This window comes from Neopsephotus bourkii, unplaced genomic scaffold (assembly GCF_033783945.1).
Source record: "Neopsephotus bourkii isolate Nb327-2 ecotype Australia unplaced genomic scaffold, CSIRO-AGI_Nbou_v1 NB_36, whole genome shotgun sequence".
In the NCBI taxonomy this organism is placed as follows: Eukaryota; Metazoa; Chordata; class Aves; order Psittaciformes; family Psittacidae; genus Neopsephotus; species Neopsephotus bourkii.
The window spans coordinates 1221763-1237049 of record NW_026900553.1 but is presented as its reverse complement, the minus strand read 5'-3'; the positions used below and the strand labels follow the sequence as shown (position 1 = coordinate 1237049).

General features: G+C 38.4%; 1 protein-coding gene across 1 annotated transcript in view; it reads right to left on the bottom strand.

The window, feature by feature from the left end:
* Positions 1-15287, bottom strand: part of TRPC4 (transient receptor potential cation channel subfamily C member 4) — a 141472-nt gene that overhangs the window by 14989 nt on the left and 111196 nt on the right. Inside the window, exons 5-8 of the mRNA XM_061345117.1 lie at positions 11574-11713; positions 6528-6841; positions 4064-4259; positions 2200-2394 (exon numbers count right to left, since the gene is read on the bottom strand). Coding sequence (XP_061201101.1) covers positions 2200-2394; positions 4064-4259; positions 6528-6841; positions 11574-11713 — 845 coding nt within the window. The remainder of the gene's footprint in view (positions 1-2199; positions 2395-4063; positions 4260-6527; positions 6842-11573; positions 11714-15287) is intronic.

Here is a 15287-nt window from a genome sequence, read left to right as displayed (position 1 = left end):
GTCTTTCTTCACTGCTTTTCTAATCTTAATTTCAATGTTTTTTTTTTAATTGTTTCTTTCTTGTAGTCTATTACTGCTTTGTTTCAATGTCATCCTCACATTCATAAGCTTCCTTTTCTGGCTGTTTCTTTCCTATCTACAAGTATGAGAGATAAGTGAACTTGTTTCTCCAAGTGTATCTAGCAATTAATCTGAATGACAGGATGTGACTGGAGGATATGTAGGAAAAGCCTATCCCTATTAATCAACTTATCAAGAAAATGTAAAAAAATACAAATAAAAGGTCAACAGAGTAATGGTCCAGCAAAGAACTGTATTGTATCCCCTGGCTTCTTTGAAATGAATGGAAGTTTTGTTACCATGGTCAACAGCATGAAGATTATAACCCTTTCTTATTTCCCTTACCTACACATGAAATTCTTATACTCTCACATAATGCTTTGCTATTTGAGTTCCTAACAGACTTGAAAATATTTATATTCACTAAATCCCTATAGTATAGGGAAAGCACCATTGTCCACATTTTACTACATAGAAAAATATGTGGTAGATATGGCCACATAGTTTTCTTTATGTTGGAGCTGGCTGAAAGCAGTTTAGTGACTGAGGTACTGACTTGCGCACCATGGGAAATGAAGAAAACATAACTAGAAAAATTTAGTTCTTAGTGGGTTAGATTGTTGCCTGGATATTTGCTTGACAATACAGAAAAACTCTGCTGCTGACTATCTCAGCTGGGTAAAGCTAGGAAGCACAAATTTAAATCTGCTTTACCCACTGCAGCTACAAGAGAAAGCCTGTAGCTGAGATATTGCAGTCATCTGCTGAATCCAGGTGCAAGACTATTCTTGCTCCCCTTGTGTGTCTTTTCCCCTCTTTTGTTCTAGAAATTTCACTAACAATTGGCATTATTAAAATAGGGTACCAAAGTGATTCTGAAATAACTCTAGCTTTAAATTCAAGTAAGCAATTCCAAGTAAATGCTATTATCTTTCAAAATATTTTCTTTAATGGGAACAGCATTTTGTAAGAAAACTCCTATGGTAAACCCGTTTCATTACATGATGAGAGAGACAGAGAATATTCCATGACAAATACTTTATACACGAATCTGTGGTTCATGATGTGTTAGTGATACTTGAACTGTGACACTTGAGCTAGAGATCATCAACCACACTTCTGAGATTGGTAGGCAGGTATAGATATTTGATCTCTTGTATTTTTATTCCTTTTAATCTTTCTTGCATTATCTGTGGATGAGGCACTGTCATGTCCCAGGCATACCTACAAGTTGGGCAGAGAAGAGATTCAGAGCAGCCCTGCGGAGAAGGACTTGGGGGTGCTGATCTATGAAAATGAACATGAGCCAGCTGCAGTGTGTGCCCACAGCCCAGAAAGCCAACCGTATCCTGGGCTGCATCAAGAGAAGTGTGACCAGCAGGTCAAAGGAGGTGATCCTGCCCCTCTACTCTGCTCTTGTGAGACCTCACTTGGAGTATTGTGTACAGTTCTGGTGTCCTCAACATAAAAAGGACATGGAACTGTTGGAACAAGTCCAGAGGAGGGCCACGAGGATGGTCGGGGGACTGGAGAACCTCCTATATGAAGACAGGCTGATAAAGATGGGGCTGTTCAGCCTGGAGAAGAGAAGGCTGCGTGGAGACCTCATAGCAGCCTTCCAGTATCTGAAGGGGGCCTACAAAGGTGCGGGGGGAGCGACTCTTTTGTAGTGATAGGACAAGGGGTAAACTTAAACAGGGGAAGTTTGGACTGGATATATGGAAAAAGTTCTTTACTTTAAGGGTGGTGAGGCACTGGAATGGGCTGCCCAGGGAAGTTGTGAATGCTCCATCCCTGGCGGTGTTCAAGGCCAGGTTGGACAGAGCCTTGGGTGGCATGGTTTAGTGTGAGTTGCCCCTGCCCGTGGCAGGGAGGGTTAGAACTAGATGTTCTTAAGGTCCTTTAGAACCGTAACTATTCTATGATTCTATGGTTCATATTGTCATTGCACAGAAATATGATGATTTTTTGTCAGTCTAATACATTTACATGAATGCAAAAAAATAAACATTCTCTGCTAGAATTATTCTGTAACTCATACGTGTGTTATTTGACAGTTTGGATGGCCTGTAAAGCTGAGAAAGACTCACCTGTATAGCAAAGAGGAGTACTGTAGGCAGAGTAAAGCATAGGACTTACCCCTATTGTTCCAAAACTTTCAGGTTTTCTTCTAATTTTTTTCTTACAAAGGTGTCTCCATAACCATTTGATCAGATACCACAGAGACTTTGGGCTTGGTATGACATTAAAAGGAGTGGGCAGAGTTCCTCCTTCTTCAAAGTAACTCATCCAGAGTTTTGTTCGAGCGAACTTCCACTCAATGTCTGCATGATCCTGCACACAGGAAACACAACACCAGCACAGATGTTCCTTTAATTAAGGAGGTGAAACAAACATCAACAAAAATCTGAAAAGCTAAAATTAGAACAACTTTGAAATACGAAATGCATTTTCTTGTTAAAATTGAATTTAATTAGTTTTCTTGTTAAAATAGTGGAATCTTCTTTTGACAGAAGGTCTTTAACATGAAGCAAAGCTAAGCTACTTTACTTCAGTATACATACAATATATATCCACTTTTAATTTTTCTTTCATTGCTACAGGCTTTTAAATAAACAAAAGATAATTATAAGCAGAAAAATGCTACATTTCTGAAAGAGATGGGGTTTTTTTATAATAGCAGCTTATCATTATTCCACACAGATCACTCTTAACAACTCTGCTGAGTAGCAGCTTCAACCAAGTGTGCAAGTCTCACAAACTCTCTTAGTAACTGACAGCCCCAGAAACCCTCAAATAGCTTATCCAACAAATCATGAGGCTACTTAAAACTGTTGAGCTGAATATATCCTTTTCCTTCTACATCAGATCTATATATTCAGATCCTATTTAGGTTGTGAGGGGGTTATATATTTTATCTTATTTTATTTTATTTTGAATTTTTATTTCTTTTTTATTCTATACAATACCGTATAATTTTGTAAAGTTTGAAAAAAAACCAAAACTAAAGTCCATGTAAAGACTGCTAAAAGCAGCTGAGCAAGAAGTGTAAATTTACAATATTATACATGGATGACAACCATAGTAGCCAAGAACTTAAACTATACGTCTAGTCCTAGCCTTTAATTTTTAATTAATCAAAACAAAAAAATTAGAAGTTGTAGTGGGAAAACTATTCTAACTGCAGTCTCGGTTTTGATGACCTAGTATGTTGTGATATTGTGCACCAGACTTTGTCAACTAGCACTATATAAACACATATAGTTTGTACTTCTTTTGTGGAAAAACCTGTAATTTCCTGATCGGAAAAAAAAATGGGGCATTTTAAAAATCTATGACTGTGAAGCTTTCTTTCATTTGTTTGCTTTCTGCATGATCATATTAGAATTGCCATATGATGAATCGGTGTTTATTTTCATTAGCCTTCTTAGTAGAAAGATGAGAAATACAAATAGCACAGTAGCTTTGGTAAGGATGAAGACAGGTTTTGTTGAAGGAAAACAATACAATGACTACAAAATGATCATGATCTTTTGTTTCAATTGTTAATGGGCCCAGAATTGTCCAAGAAACATCCAGTTTCTATTATCTGTATATTCATGCTGTATGAAAAAAAAAATCAGCCTTTTAAAGGTTAATAAATATAATGCATTAAAAATAAAGCAGAGACAGAACAATCTTTGGCAGGGTCTCTTTCTCAGTACAGCTTCAGCAGGGCAGCAGCTCCTGTCACTTGCCAGAAGCTTTACAACATCCTTAACCCATAAGCTGGCTTCTGCAGCAGGGCCACCTCTTCCTCATTCAGAGTTGTGGGGACATTCCCCTCTGCCCTATCTAACGAGGGTCTGGTTTCTGGGTCCTTCCAGAACAGCGCAAAGGAATTAGAATGAATCAGAGAATTTGTCCCAATACCCTGTCTGTAAAAAAGGCTTATTGCTAGAAAAATAGGATGTAGGAACAGAGAGAAGGTATGTATTATAAATTATCTAAGGATACAACTTACAGCAATTAGTTGGTAAGAATTATTCATCATGGCTATTAGCATGTTGAGTAGAACAACCAGGGAGATTACATTATATGTACCGAACATGGTGGCCCCAACAAATTCAGTAAATTCGTGCCTTGCTTTCACATTGGTCACATAGAGATTGATGAGTCCAAATATAGACCAGAATAATGACTGCAGCGTTTCAAATAATCTGAAAAACAAAACCCAAAAGGACTAGTTGCATAACAACACATGTACTTTTTGGATTGTTCAGGTTTTCCCCAAACATACAAACGTCTGTGACTTGCTTGAAATAAATGATACTTATCACAATAGAAGCAACATATACAGAATATCTTCCTAGGGAAATGATGGCTTAATGTTTCAAATCTGAGCTTCTAGATACACAATACTGAATTTATAAATAAGCCTGCATGTAAAAGGCTGATCTTGTACAAACTTCTGAAGGATAACATAGTTTTAGGAATCTTATTTTAGACACCTGCCTTTGAAAGCATTTTGACCCTTTGCCTTGACTGTATAGGGTAGAATAAGGATCCCAAAGTAACTCAGTGGTTGTGTTTAAATCAAGATGTTAAAACAATTACAGTATCCTCATACATACTTGGTGTTGCCAGTTTATTCAATTTCTGGTTTGTGTTGAGAGCCACTGAGATAAAAGGAGTTGTATAATTAGAACAACATTATTATCATTAGCATACGTTTTGTTTTCCCAAGAATGGAGGCATTAAAAAGACAAATATGCTGCTCAAATGAAACTTGTGCTTTTATAACTAAAGTAGACGATATTCCCTTAGAGAAGCTTGGGACAAGAGCCATAAAGCTAAATAAGAATAACCAACTTCAAAAAGATTCTTCTGAAACTAGACAGTTTGACATAATTTTACTTTTGTACAATGTTCAGCTACACTATAGTGTCATAAGGGTGGGTTCTGGTTAGACCCTTTACTCATGAGAAGTTTGGAGCAAAATTTTCTGCTTGCCTGGTCCCATATGCTGGTATTAACTGGAGTGAGTTTTCCCCATGGCCTCTCTCCTGCTCCTTCACCCTGACACCAGGAGCAGGTTACTTGGACAGGACGTGTGGGCCACTAGTGCTGTCCCCACTGCACCGGGAAAAGGGAGGCTGCTGAACTGTGGGGACTTGTAGCACCCTGGGCGGTCCTGCGTGCAGGGATCTGCTGTCCCAAACTGGGCAAAATATAACCCTTCAAGTCCTTTTCCCACCAAGCGCTATCATCTGTGAAACAGAACTTTATCATGCAACCCAGTACAGTGCTGCCCCACAGAGAAACCTGAAAGCTCAGTATGCTTTTACTTATAGTAACTCCAGGTCCTGAATCTCTGAGCCTGCAGTACAGTGCATATGAGTGACAAAGTACTGCTCTGGAGTCTCTGGTATGGTTTGCACTTGCCTGAGCACAAACTGAACAACCACTATTCTCCCCCGCTCAGCTGCCAAAAAGACTCTGCAGGAAAGACTCAGGGTAGTTTGCTTGACATCATCTTCTGTCACTACTGCCAGTAGGTCCCCACTATTTTCAAAATATCACTTCCATGAATATGGAGCTCTAAAAAATTTCCTTATGCCTTTTTGTTTAGATCACACGAAGTTTAGAACTGCATAAGATGTTATTAATATGCAAAATAAATACACATGCCTGAGCAAAGTGACTTGATTAAGATGATGTAAAAGGTGCTATTTTTATAAAATTATTTACTTTGAGAATGAAGCCATTGGTAATAAACATATTTAAAAAACAGCCTATGATTCATAGGAGGTAATAAGGAAGAGGTATTTATAGTAGGATTTTGATTCAGATTGAAAGTTGAAAGATGAGAGAGTATTAGTATTCATTTGGTAGAGCTTTGGAACTATAGATAAACTATAGAACAGAGTGAAGTAAAATTGTTTTTCAAGTGAAAAAAAATAAAAATAGACTTTTAACCAGAAATTAGAATACAGTATTTGATTGCATGGAGTAGACTCAGTTTCAGTAGGAGGCTGGACTGAATGTTTTTTCCTGCCTCAGTTTATCACATTTACAAAGAATCTTCATGCTTTAGACAACCAGACTTATTTAATGCCCACAAGTAGCCATCACAAAAATGCAGTGCGGCAGCTGCCTAGATAAGCAAGCTCTGATCTGGTGACCTTTTTCCCTTAATTCTAAATATGTACTTCCTAATATCATACTATCTCCCCATTGTCTTTATTTTATCTTGCTATGTTTTGAGATACTATGATTTGTACAGACTTCACTGTATTATGGGACGAACATCATTACAGATTGATTAAATGCTAGTATTTATTTTTTTGTATTAGGGTAAGTTTAGATGTGTCTGTCAGGACACCACTGTAATACCAATAGAAACAGACAGCCTCTTTGCCGTAAACATCTAAGTGATTAAAATACTAAGGACAGAAGGGGAGGATAGAAATGGATCAGCCACTTACGTTGAAAATGCATTATTCTGCTTTTCACATCGTATTCCTTTGCAGTTGCCAGGTTCATTTGTCTCATAGTAGAAGTAAAGCTGGTTCAATCCATTTGCAAAAGCTAGCAGCACAAGGCAGTATATGAAGAGAAACTTCAAAATGTCCAGCAACATTCTTCCTAAAGATATCTGCAGAGGTCCCAGGTGAGAATTTGCAGTGAATAATGAGATCAAGCGTAGGGAGCTAAAGATGTTTGCAATTGCAAACAGGGCCTCGGCCACCAAGGTTGGATGCCACATGTCCCAGCTCTCCCGTGGAACTAACCCACTATACTGAAAACAAGCAGAAGGGAAGAAATTACTCCTCTATTTTTATGCATAAACAAGTATGTCAGTTTCTTTATAAACTCTTCAATTAATTTGCAGGTAGCACAATAAAACTAAATGTCTTTTGGAACGCAACATGCCTTCAGGACATTTTTTTTTATTTTAGCAAAACAAAAAAATGGGCAGTACTCATGTCCTTGTACATTTTTACCTGCAGGATGGTCTACAGTTTCTAGTTTTATGCAAGTCTAATAATTCTCTCTCAAAGCAAAAGGAACAGCTTTTGAACACCTGGGGTTTTATAATCATAGAGACTTTCAGCAGTAAAATTGATAAATTATTTCTTTGGGGAACAGTCTAGATATGACAATGGTGGATAGAAACCTCCATGACCTTGGCAAGATGGAAGAAAACATTTAATCAAGGAATAAGTATATCACTTAATCACTAACAGTGGACCAATGATGAAAAAGCTGTTTATTAATGAACCATGGCAAACTGCTTGTGTGTCTCATTATTGAAGAATCTGATCCCTGGAACTGTGACTCTTTACTGTTCCAGCTTTACCAAAAAATTTCTTGAAGATGTTAGACATTACTCTGAACTGAGGCTTATCTCCTGTGGAAGACTCATTATTTATTTAGTCTCATTAATCTGTTTTACAGAACGTGTCAGAGTAAAGAATCTATGCTATGAAGTCCTCTAAAATGATGGGATGTTATGAAGCAGACTTTAAAGAGGGACCATAGTGCAGTCTGTATTTACCTATTGTAGGCCACCCAGATGCATCCATCAGAGCTGCTAGTATGCCCTCAGTAGTAAGGAAAAGGACTCATCTGTGTCACTAGGGCCAGATGAAACAGCATAGCTTCTGCTGCACTCACCCTCCAAAGAAGGCGACCAGCTGAGGAACCTGGACTTACTTAAGTTTATGTGACCTGACAAGATCCATACTATAGTCCTGATCTAGTTGGGAGGCCACTCCCCATGTTACCTGAAAAGTCAGTCAGGTAAAGGCCCTGATGACAGGAAGAAAGGGACTCTGGTAACTGCTGACCTATCAGCCCTACCTCTGTGCCTCAGAAGATCATTGAACAGATCCTCCTAGATGCTAGGCTAAGGCACATGTAGGACAGAGAGATGTTTCAAGACAGTCAGCAAGGCTTTACCAAGGCCTGCCTGACCAACCTAGTGGCCTTGTATGGTGGAGTGATTACATCAGTGGGCACAGCTACTTGTCCACTACTATATCAGCTACTGATGTCATCTACCTGGAATTTGGTAAGGTTTTTGATGCATCCCCCACAACATCCTTCTCTCTAAACTGGAGAGATAGATTTGATGGGTGGATTGTTCAGTGGATGAGGAATTTAGTCGGATGGTCACATATATGGCTCAATGTCCATACGGAGATCAGTGGCAAGTGGTAGTCTGCACTGGGACCAGTACTGTTTAATACCTTCATCAAGAACACAGATAGTAGGACTGAGTGTACCCTGAGCAAGTCTGCAGATGACACCAAGCTGAATAGTGTGGTTGACACACTCAAGGAACAAGTTGGCATCCAGAGGGACCTGGCAAAGCTCAAGAAGTGGGCCCATTTGAACATCACGAAGTTCAATGCCAAGTGTAGGGTCCTGCACCTGGGTCAGGGCAACCCCTGGTATTGATACAGGCTGCGTGATGATGAAGGGATTGAGACAGCCCTAAGGAGAAGGACTTTTGGGGTACTGGTGGATAAAAAAACTGGACATGAGCTGGCAATGTGTGCTTGCAGCCCAGAAAGCCAATGACATCCTCGGCTGCATCAAAAGAAGTGTGACCTGCAGGTTGAGGGAGGTGGTTCTGCCCCTCTGCACTGGTAAGATCCCACCTGGAGTACTGCACCCAGCTCTGGAGTCCTCAACACAGAAAAGACACAGACCTGTTGGAGTGGGTTCAGAGGAAGGCCACAAAAATAATCAGATGGATGGAACATCTCTCCTATGAGGAAACACTATGAGAATTGGGGTTGTCGAGCCTGGAGAAAAAAAGGCTCCAAGAAGACCTTATTGCAGACTTTCAATGCTCAAAGGGGGCTTATAGGAAAGATGAGAACAGACTTTATAGCAGGGCCTGTTGTAACAGGATGACAAATACTGGTTTTGAACTAGAAGACAGTAGATTCAGACTAGATATAAGAAAGTTTTATTTATTTTATGAGGATGAAACACTGGAATGGGTTGTCCAGAAAAGATGCCTCATCCCTGGCAGTGTTCAAGGTCAGGTTGGATCGGGCTTTGTGCAACCTGGTGGAAGATGTTCCTGCCTGTGGCAGGGGAATTGGAACGAGATGATTTTTAAGGTCCCTTCCAACCTAACCCATTCTATGATTCTATGAAAAATATGAGATGTACTTATTTTATCTGAATACTGGCAATGAAACATATAACTTTGAGTTATCTTGGCAGTTCTCTCATACTGGAATGATATTCTTACACAGTCCTGTCACCTGCTGTAAATAATATACATCTGCTTAACTACTATGTCAGTCAGAGAGCCTTGAATGGGCAATAAATATTACATTTTCCTCTGGGAACATTTATCACACAGGACAGTAGTATAAGGGGATTCTTATAATTTTACTCAAGAGAGTTAAAATATTTTCTTAGGTGGCTTGAGATGACTCATAGAAGATAGAATTTATTTAAGCACTAAGCTTAGATACTGGATTTAATAAACACAGGAAAGCTTTATTTTAGAAAAACCCATCTTGCAAAGTTTAGGAAACTAAAATAAAAAAGTTAAATCAAAATGTACTGGTTACTTTTGGTACCCTCTCAATCTCATCTGGCATAGAGGTGGGAAACTCTTTTGCATGTATTTAAAGGAAATGCGGCTGGGTATTAAATTAAGCTTGTATTATTCTGTTCATTACAACATCATGTGTTTTAACTGACTACCACAACTGAAGCACTTTTTGTTTAAGAAACAAAAAAAAGTATTTGGGTGCAACGTTGCTTATACAGTAAAAAAATAATAGCTGCAGAACCAAAGTCCTTCATGAACTGTACTCATTATGATTGGCATGCAGGCACTAATTTAGAGTGTAATGGATGCACATTATCCCAGATACTGTCACCTTGGAATTTGATTACCTTAAGCAGAAGCTGTCTGGAAGATGAAAGGTTGTCTTCTAATTAATATTATCCTAAAGTGAATAATTGGCCATCTCCAATGCTTTGTAAACATGCATTTTCAATGAACTACTTGCTTTGTTACATGGGACAGAAAAATTATTATTTTCCAGTTACCTTATGATAAGGCATCCTTGCTTGCAAAATGGCATTTCATCAGCTTTAAGTCACAGGTCTCCTCATACTTTCAGGCACCTCACACTTTCAGGCACCTCACTCTTTCAGACAACAGCTCCAAATTTCATGAGAAGACTCCCAAAGGTCTGCAGCTAGAGAACCATCACGCCAAAACTCTTTTGTCACAGGAGAATGGTGTGTCAATAGGCCTTTGCTCATCCCTGCCCTTGATCAACTGACATGTGGAAGCTTGTGAATACACAAGATGATATAAATTAGAGGTTCCTTTATTCCTCTATACTTATGGCAGGGCTGCAGGAGGAACAGCTGCTGTTTGAGTAGAAGGAGCTCTAACAAGCTACTTGACGGCTGTCTCCTGTTTCTAGCTGAAAGGCTCTTGGCAGAGGAGAGACTCTCCATCCATGCATACTGGGTAGCTGGTAGTAGGGAACTTGAAACATCTGAAATATAATGCTGACCACAGTGGCCAGTAAAAATGGGCTTGTTTTCTTTACTTGAATGCAACAAGAGCTCCATGACAGATGTCAAGAAATGCTTTCATTTCCTTTCAGATATGTCTTCCTTGCACTTTAGCCCATTTTTTGATTAATATATTTTATTTTATAAGAAATTTATATCATGTTATGAATTCATGTTGAATACATACAAAATGCAACATATAATCATATAATCATAGAATAGCTAAGGTTGGAAAGGACCTTAAGATCATCTAGTTCCAAACCCCTGCCATGGACACGGACAACACACAGTAAACCATGTCACACAAGACTCCCTCCAACCTGACCTGGAGCTGCCAGGGATGGAGCATTTACCATGTTCCATGGCTTTGGAAAGGAGGGCTATTTTGCTGTAGAATAAGTCAAACAGTGGGAATATAAAACTATTAACAAAAAGTTCATGAAAAGGATGGGAAAATGAACATACCCAGCCTTAAGTGAGCATTTCATCCCATTCAGCTTTACTTTTTCAAGCTGCATTTATCATGAATTTTCAAAACAAAGTTAAAATCCTGCTCTTCACCTTTTTTCTTTCTTTTTTTTTTTCCTACCTAATTTTGGATAAATATTTTTCTTGTAGCCCTGTCTGGAAGTTCTGCATGGTATATAAAATTCTATTAGGCACAATAATTTCTTCTGAAAACCAGGCAAAAACTAGCACAAAACATTTTTGTGCAAACATTATTAAATATTACCAGTGATTATCCTTTTCCAAGAAAATTACATCATGACTGTTCAGGATCAAATAACAAAAGATTGCCTCACCCAAAAATAAGGAAATATAAATCACAATGTTTTGTTTGCTCTCATCCTAGTCTAGCTTCTTGTCACTTCTAAGGCTGAGAACATTAAAATACAGAAGAAAGTTTGAATAAGCCTAATTTCATTTATCTTAAATATTTTGCCAATTTTTAAAAAATACTTTACCTTTGAAAATGCAACAATTTTCAAGGAGATTGTTGCTAAGTACAAGGAGTTCATGACAAAATCCATGAGGTTCCACCAATCATGAATGTAGTCCTGTAGTCCACCATCCCACATCTGTTTAATTTCACCCCAAATAAAACCTGTAAATGGAACATAATTCATTAAGCATGAATATTCAATAAAAAAGGCTGTGACTATTCTAGACACTTATTTCACAATGGATTGATTCTTCTTACATTAATTATAAGGGAAGGTGGATAAGTGCTCTAAATTATGCATCTAGTAAGATGAAATTTTATCTTCCCATTAATTTTTCCGGAATTAATTTTTCAGGCAAAATAAAAAAAAAAAAAAAAGAAAAAGAAATCATCTGCTTATACAAGGGCAATTTCTTTGGCTTTAGTCAATCTTTTCCCCATTACACTTATCTTAATAAGTAAAAAAAGGTCTTAAAACCAGACAACTTTGTCCTTGATTTCTGCTGACATATATCATTAACTAGAAAGTTTATGACTGCAGGAGTCAATCCAGCACACTAATTTATTTCAGTTAGAACACACACAGCAAGTAAGAGAATTTCTACTGTTATTGCCAATGCTGAACTGAAGTCTTCCTTTTGAATAGGAAAGAGTAGTTTCTTCAGTGGAATATTTTTTCTTGATTCCTTCCCTTGGGATATGAAGGAATGGAAGCTTTTCAGGTGTGCAGAGCATGCATTGTGCTGGACACAAAGTGATACAGAAATATTAAATCCCAATGGGAAATTTTGCAAGTTGTCTGACATGAACTCAGTATAACAGCTCTAGAAACAACTGTGTGGAGATTCTTTAATGCTATAAACATTAAAACATCTCTGAAGAAGATACGTCACATTATTGTATAATATAGTACACTAAACCAATATGGAACATTCAAATGCATACTTCATATTATTATCTACAGAGCGCTTTTGATAAAAATACTAATAGAACTTTCAATTTTTCACAGTTCATTATTTTCTTTAAGGAATTTCTTACTTTAGCCCTTGTTAAAGGAACAAAATTCACCATAAAAGGGAGCAATCTCTCAGATATAGATGTTGAGAACAGTTAATTCAACACCGCTTTTCTCCACCCACTTGTCACATGTTCATTTAGAAAATATTGAAAAAAATTCCTGCAGGAGACTATATATAGGGTCTTGCATCACTCTAGGGTTCGAGGGCCTAATTTCACCTTGAACCTTATACATGTTGTCTCAATGGGCTTTTAGATGACTGCATGGAAAACTTATGTCTTCTCTCAAACATGATACCTAACAAGTGAATTCTGGTCTACTTTTGTTGTGCCAGGTAGTTTATTGAGTTATTTGGAAGGTAGGAGGGGGATAGATGGGAGAACTACAGTTTCATTTTGCAATATTTTGGCTTGAGCCTTTCTGTCTCCTGACTGCTTTCAAAAGGAAAGATTCCCTTCCTCACTACCTTCTTCCCTTAAACCTCAGCCACACATTCCCATCTTGTTTCTCCATGTCATCATCAATAACCACAAGCCTCAAGAGTATGTGAATCATCTGATTGGTCCAGCAACATTTATTTTCATAGAGTTAATTTCCAGCCATGCCACCACCACTGACCAGGCTGATTACAACTCTATCTTTAGGTTATCTGATAAAACCAATATACAAAATATAGCACTGTTAAAAAGCTAACATTTCAAGCTACAATCGTGATGAGTCACCCTGAGAAAAGTCAAACATTACTACATGGCAAGGGTCAATATCCACAATCTCTACTCCTGCTGTTAACTGCCCAAGTGCCATCACAAAGGGAACATACCTTCACAGGGCTACCAGCAGACTCCTAACTGCCAGACTGTTTCAGCCTGTTAAACGGCTTAACCACTTACTCTTCAAAGAGTTGGTCACTCCCAACACACAGTATGAACATGATGACAGCAGAGAAGGTTGCCCCTTTCCTCCACATTTCCCTTGAACCTGCAACATGCAGTACATGGACTTGCAAATACCCCTGCTTGCTCTTCCACTAATTTTTAGACATAACATGTTAAGCATCAACAGGTCATCAAAGCAGATGTTTTGTGGGCTGCAATATACCACTCATATTTCAGACACTGCTCTAAATCATGCCTGTTCCACCTGCAGAACCTCAAATAAAAATCAGCATTGTGCCACAGGAGCCTGGAGACCTGGCTCCACGCTCAGATTAGACCAACTCTCTGTAAGATGGATATGGCCCCTAAGCCTCTGTGTTAGAGAACAGTTCCTTGCTCTTTTTTATTTTATAATACAGAGGTAGCCCCAGGATCTTGACACTGGGAAGACTTCTATGGCACAGAAAGCAAACAGTTGCATTGATAGAACTCCAAATAAAAAGGCTTTACAGAAATAAATACACGCATTCATAGAATTAAATAAACTCTTTTGTAATTCATCACAATTAAGCATTTCCTTTGAAACATGCTTTAAAAACAGAGCAGAAATAGCTTGGGATGATTAATAAGATGAATACTTAAGTGGGAGGCTGTAGGTTCATTAAAGTCTTCTGCCAAGACATTCCATGATTCACAGCCAGCCAAAGATGTGAGCTGACACAACTGCAACAGGGCTGTTCCCTGCAATAGTGTTGCTCAGCATTATATGCTCTGATAGCTCTGCCTAAAATATAATAAAATTATGTACAGATTGAAAAAGAAACGCTGACTAATGCTTCTGCATTTCATCTGTTTTTATTTGTCTGTGAGTGAAAATCCAGGCTGTTTTTCCAAGCACTTCCTGGGCTTCAGAAAATGAAATGTAAAGTTTATGTTAACAGAGAAATACTGACCTATTACAGAACAGTGGAACAGAGTATATGGCTATTGTAAATTTGATCATTTTGAGTTAGAAAGAGAACCAATTCAAACTACCAGCAACACTGAAGTCATGTGGCAGCTGAAAGTTCTCAGTATATACTTTGATATTGCAATAGCAGTGGTTCTGAATTTTTTCTTTGTTCAGGACATCTTTGATGTTCATCCTGATGCAGGGCTTGTTCCTTTCAAGCAAATGATAATGGAAAACTGGAAATCATACATTTTGTTGGATGCAATGGATATGTGACAGTTTAGTCTTTTTTGCCAGATAAAGCATCTAAGTGCAAACTTCAGATATATGAATACAGTTACTGAGATCTTACAGGACTTTGGAGAACTGGAACCTAGGTGGACTGGTGGATGCTTCATTTGTGCCAGACACATGGTCCATGTATGCACAGTAGAGCTTCCCAAACATGCCTCATTTAAGGCAAAACTTTGAAGGTACCAAGTTCTAAGGCTTGATAGTGACAAAATTCAGAACTTCAGGGCAATCTCACCCTGAGATGATGACCACCAAGGTCAGTTTTTGCAGGTACCAGGTCTGTATGGGGAGGTATCCTGAGGGGTGCTCAACTGGGGCAATGAATGCTGGAAGAACTGGGATTTCTTGAGTTCTGTAAATCCTCCCAAGTGTGCCTGAATGCTTATCCTAGAATAGTGTACTTTGAAATCCTGGAGCCTTTCAGGTTCAGCAAAGCTGAAGACTTCTCTAAGGCCTTGTGAGCTTACATGATAGAGCTATTCTGAGCAACAAACCTCAGGGATTCCCAGTTGTGCTGTTTAAGATTAATTTATGGTCATATAGACAGAGATCTTAAAATCTTGTTTTGGATCATAACAACATCTTTTTGCAAGCAGG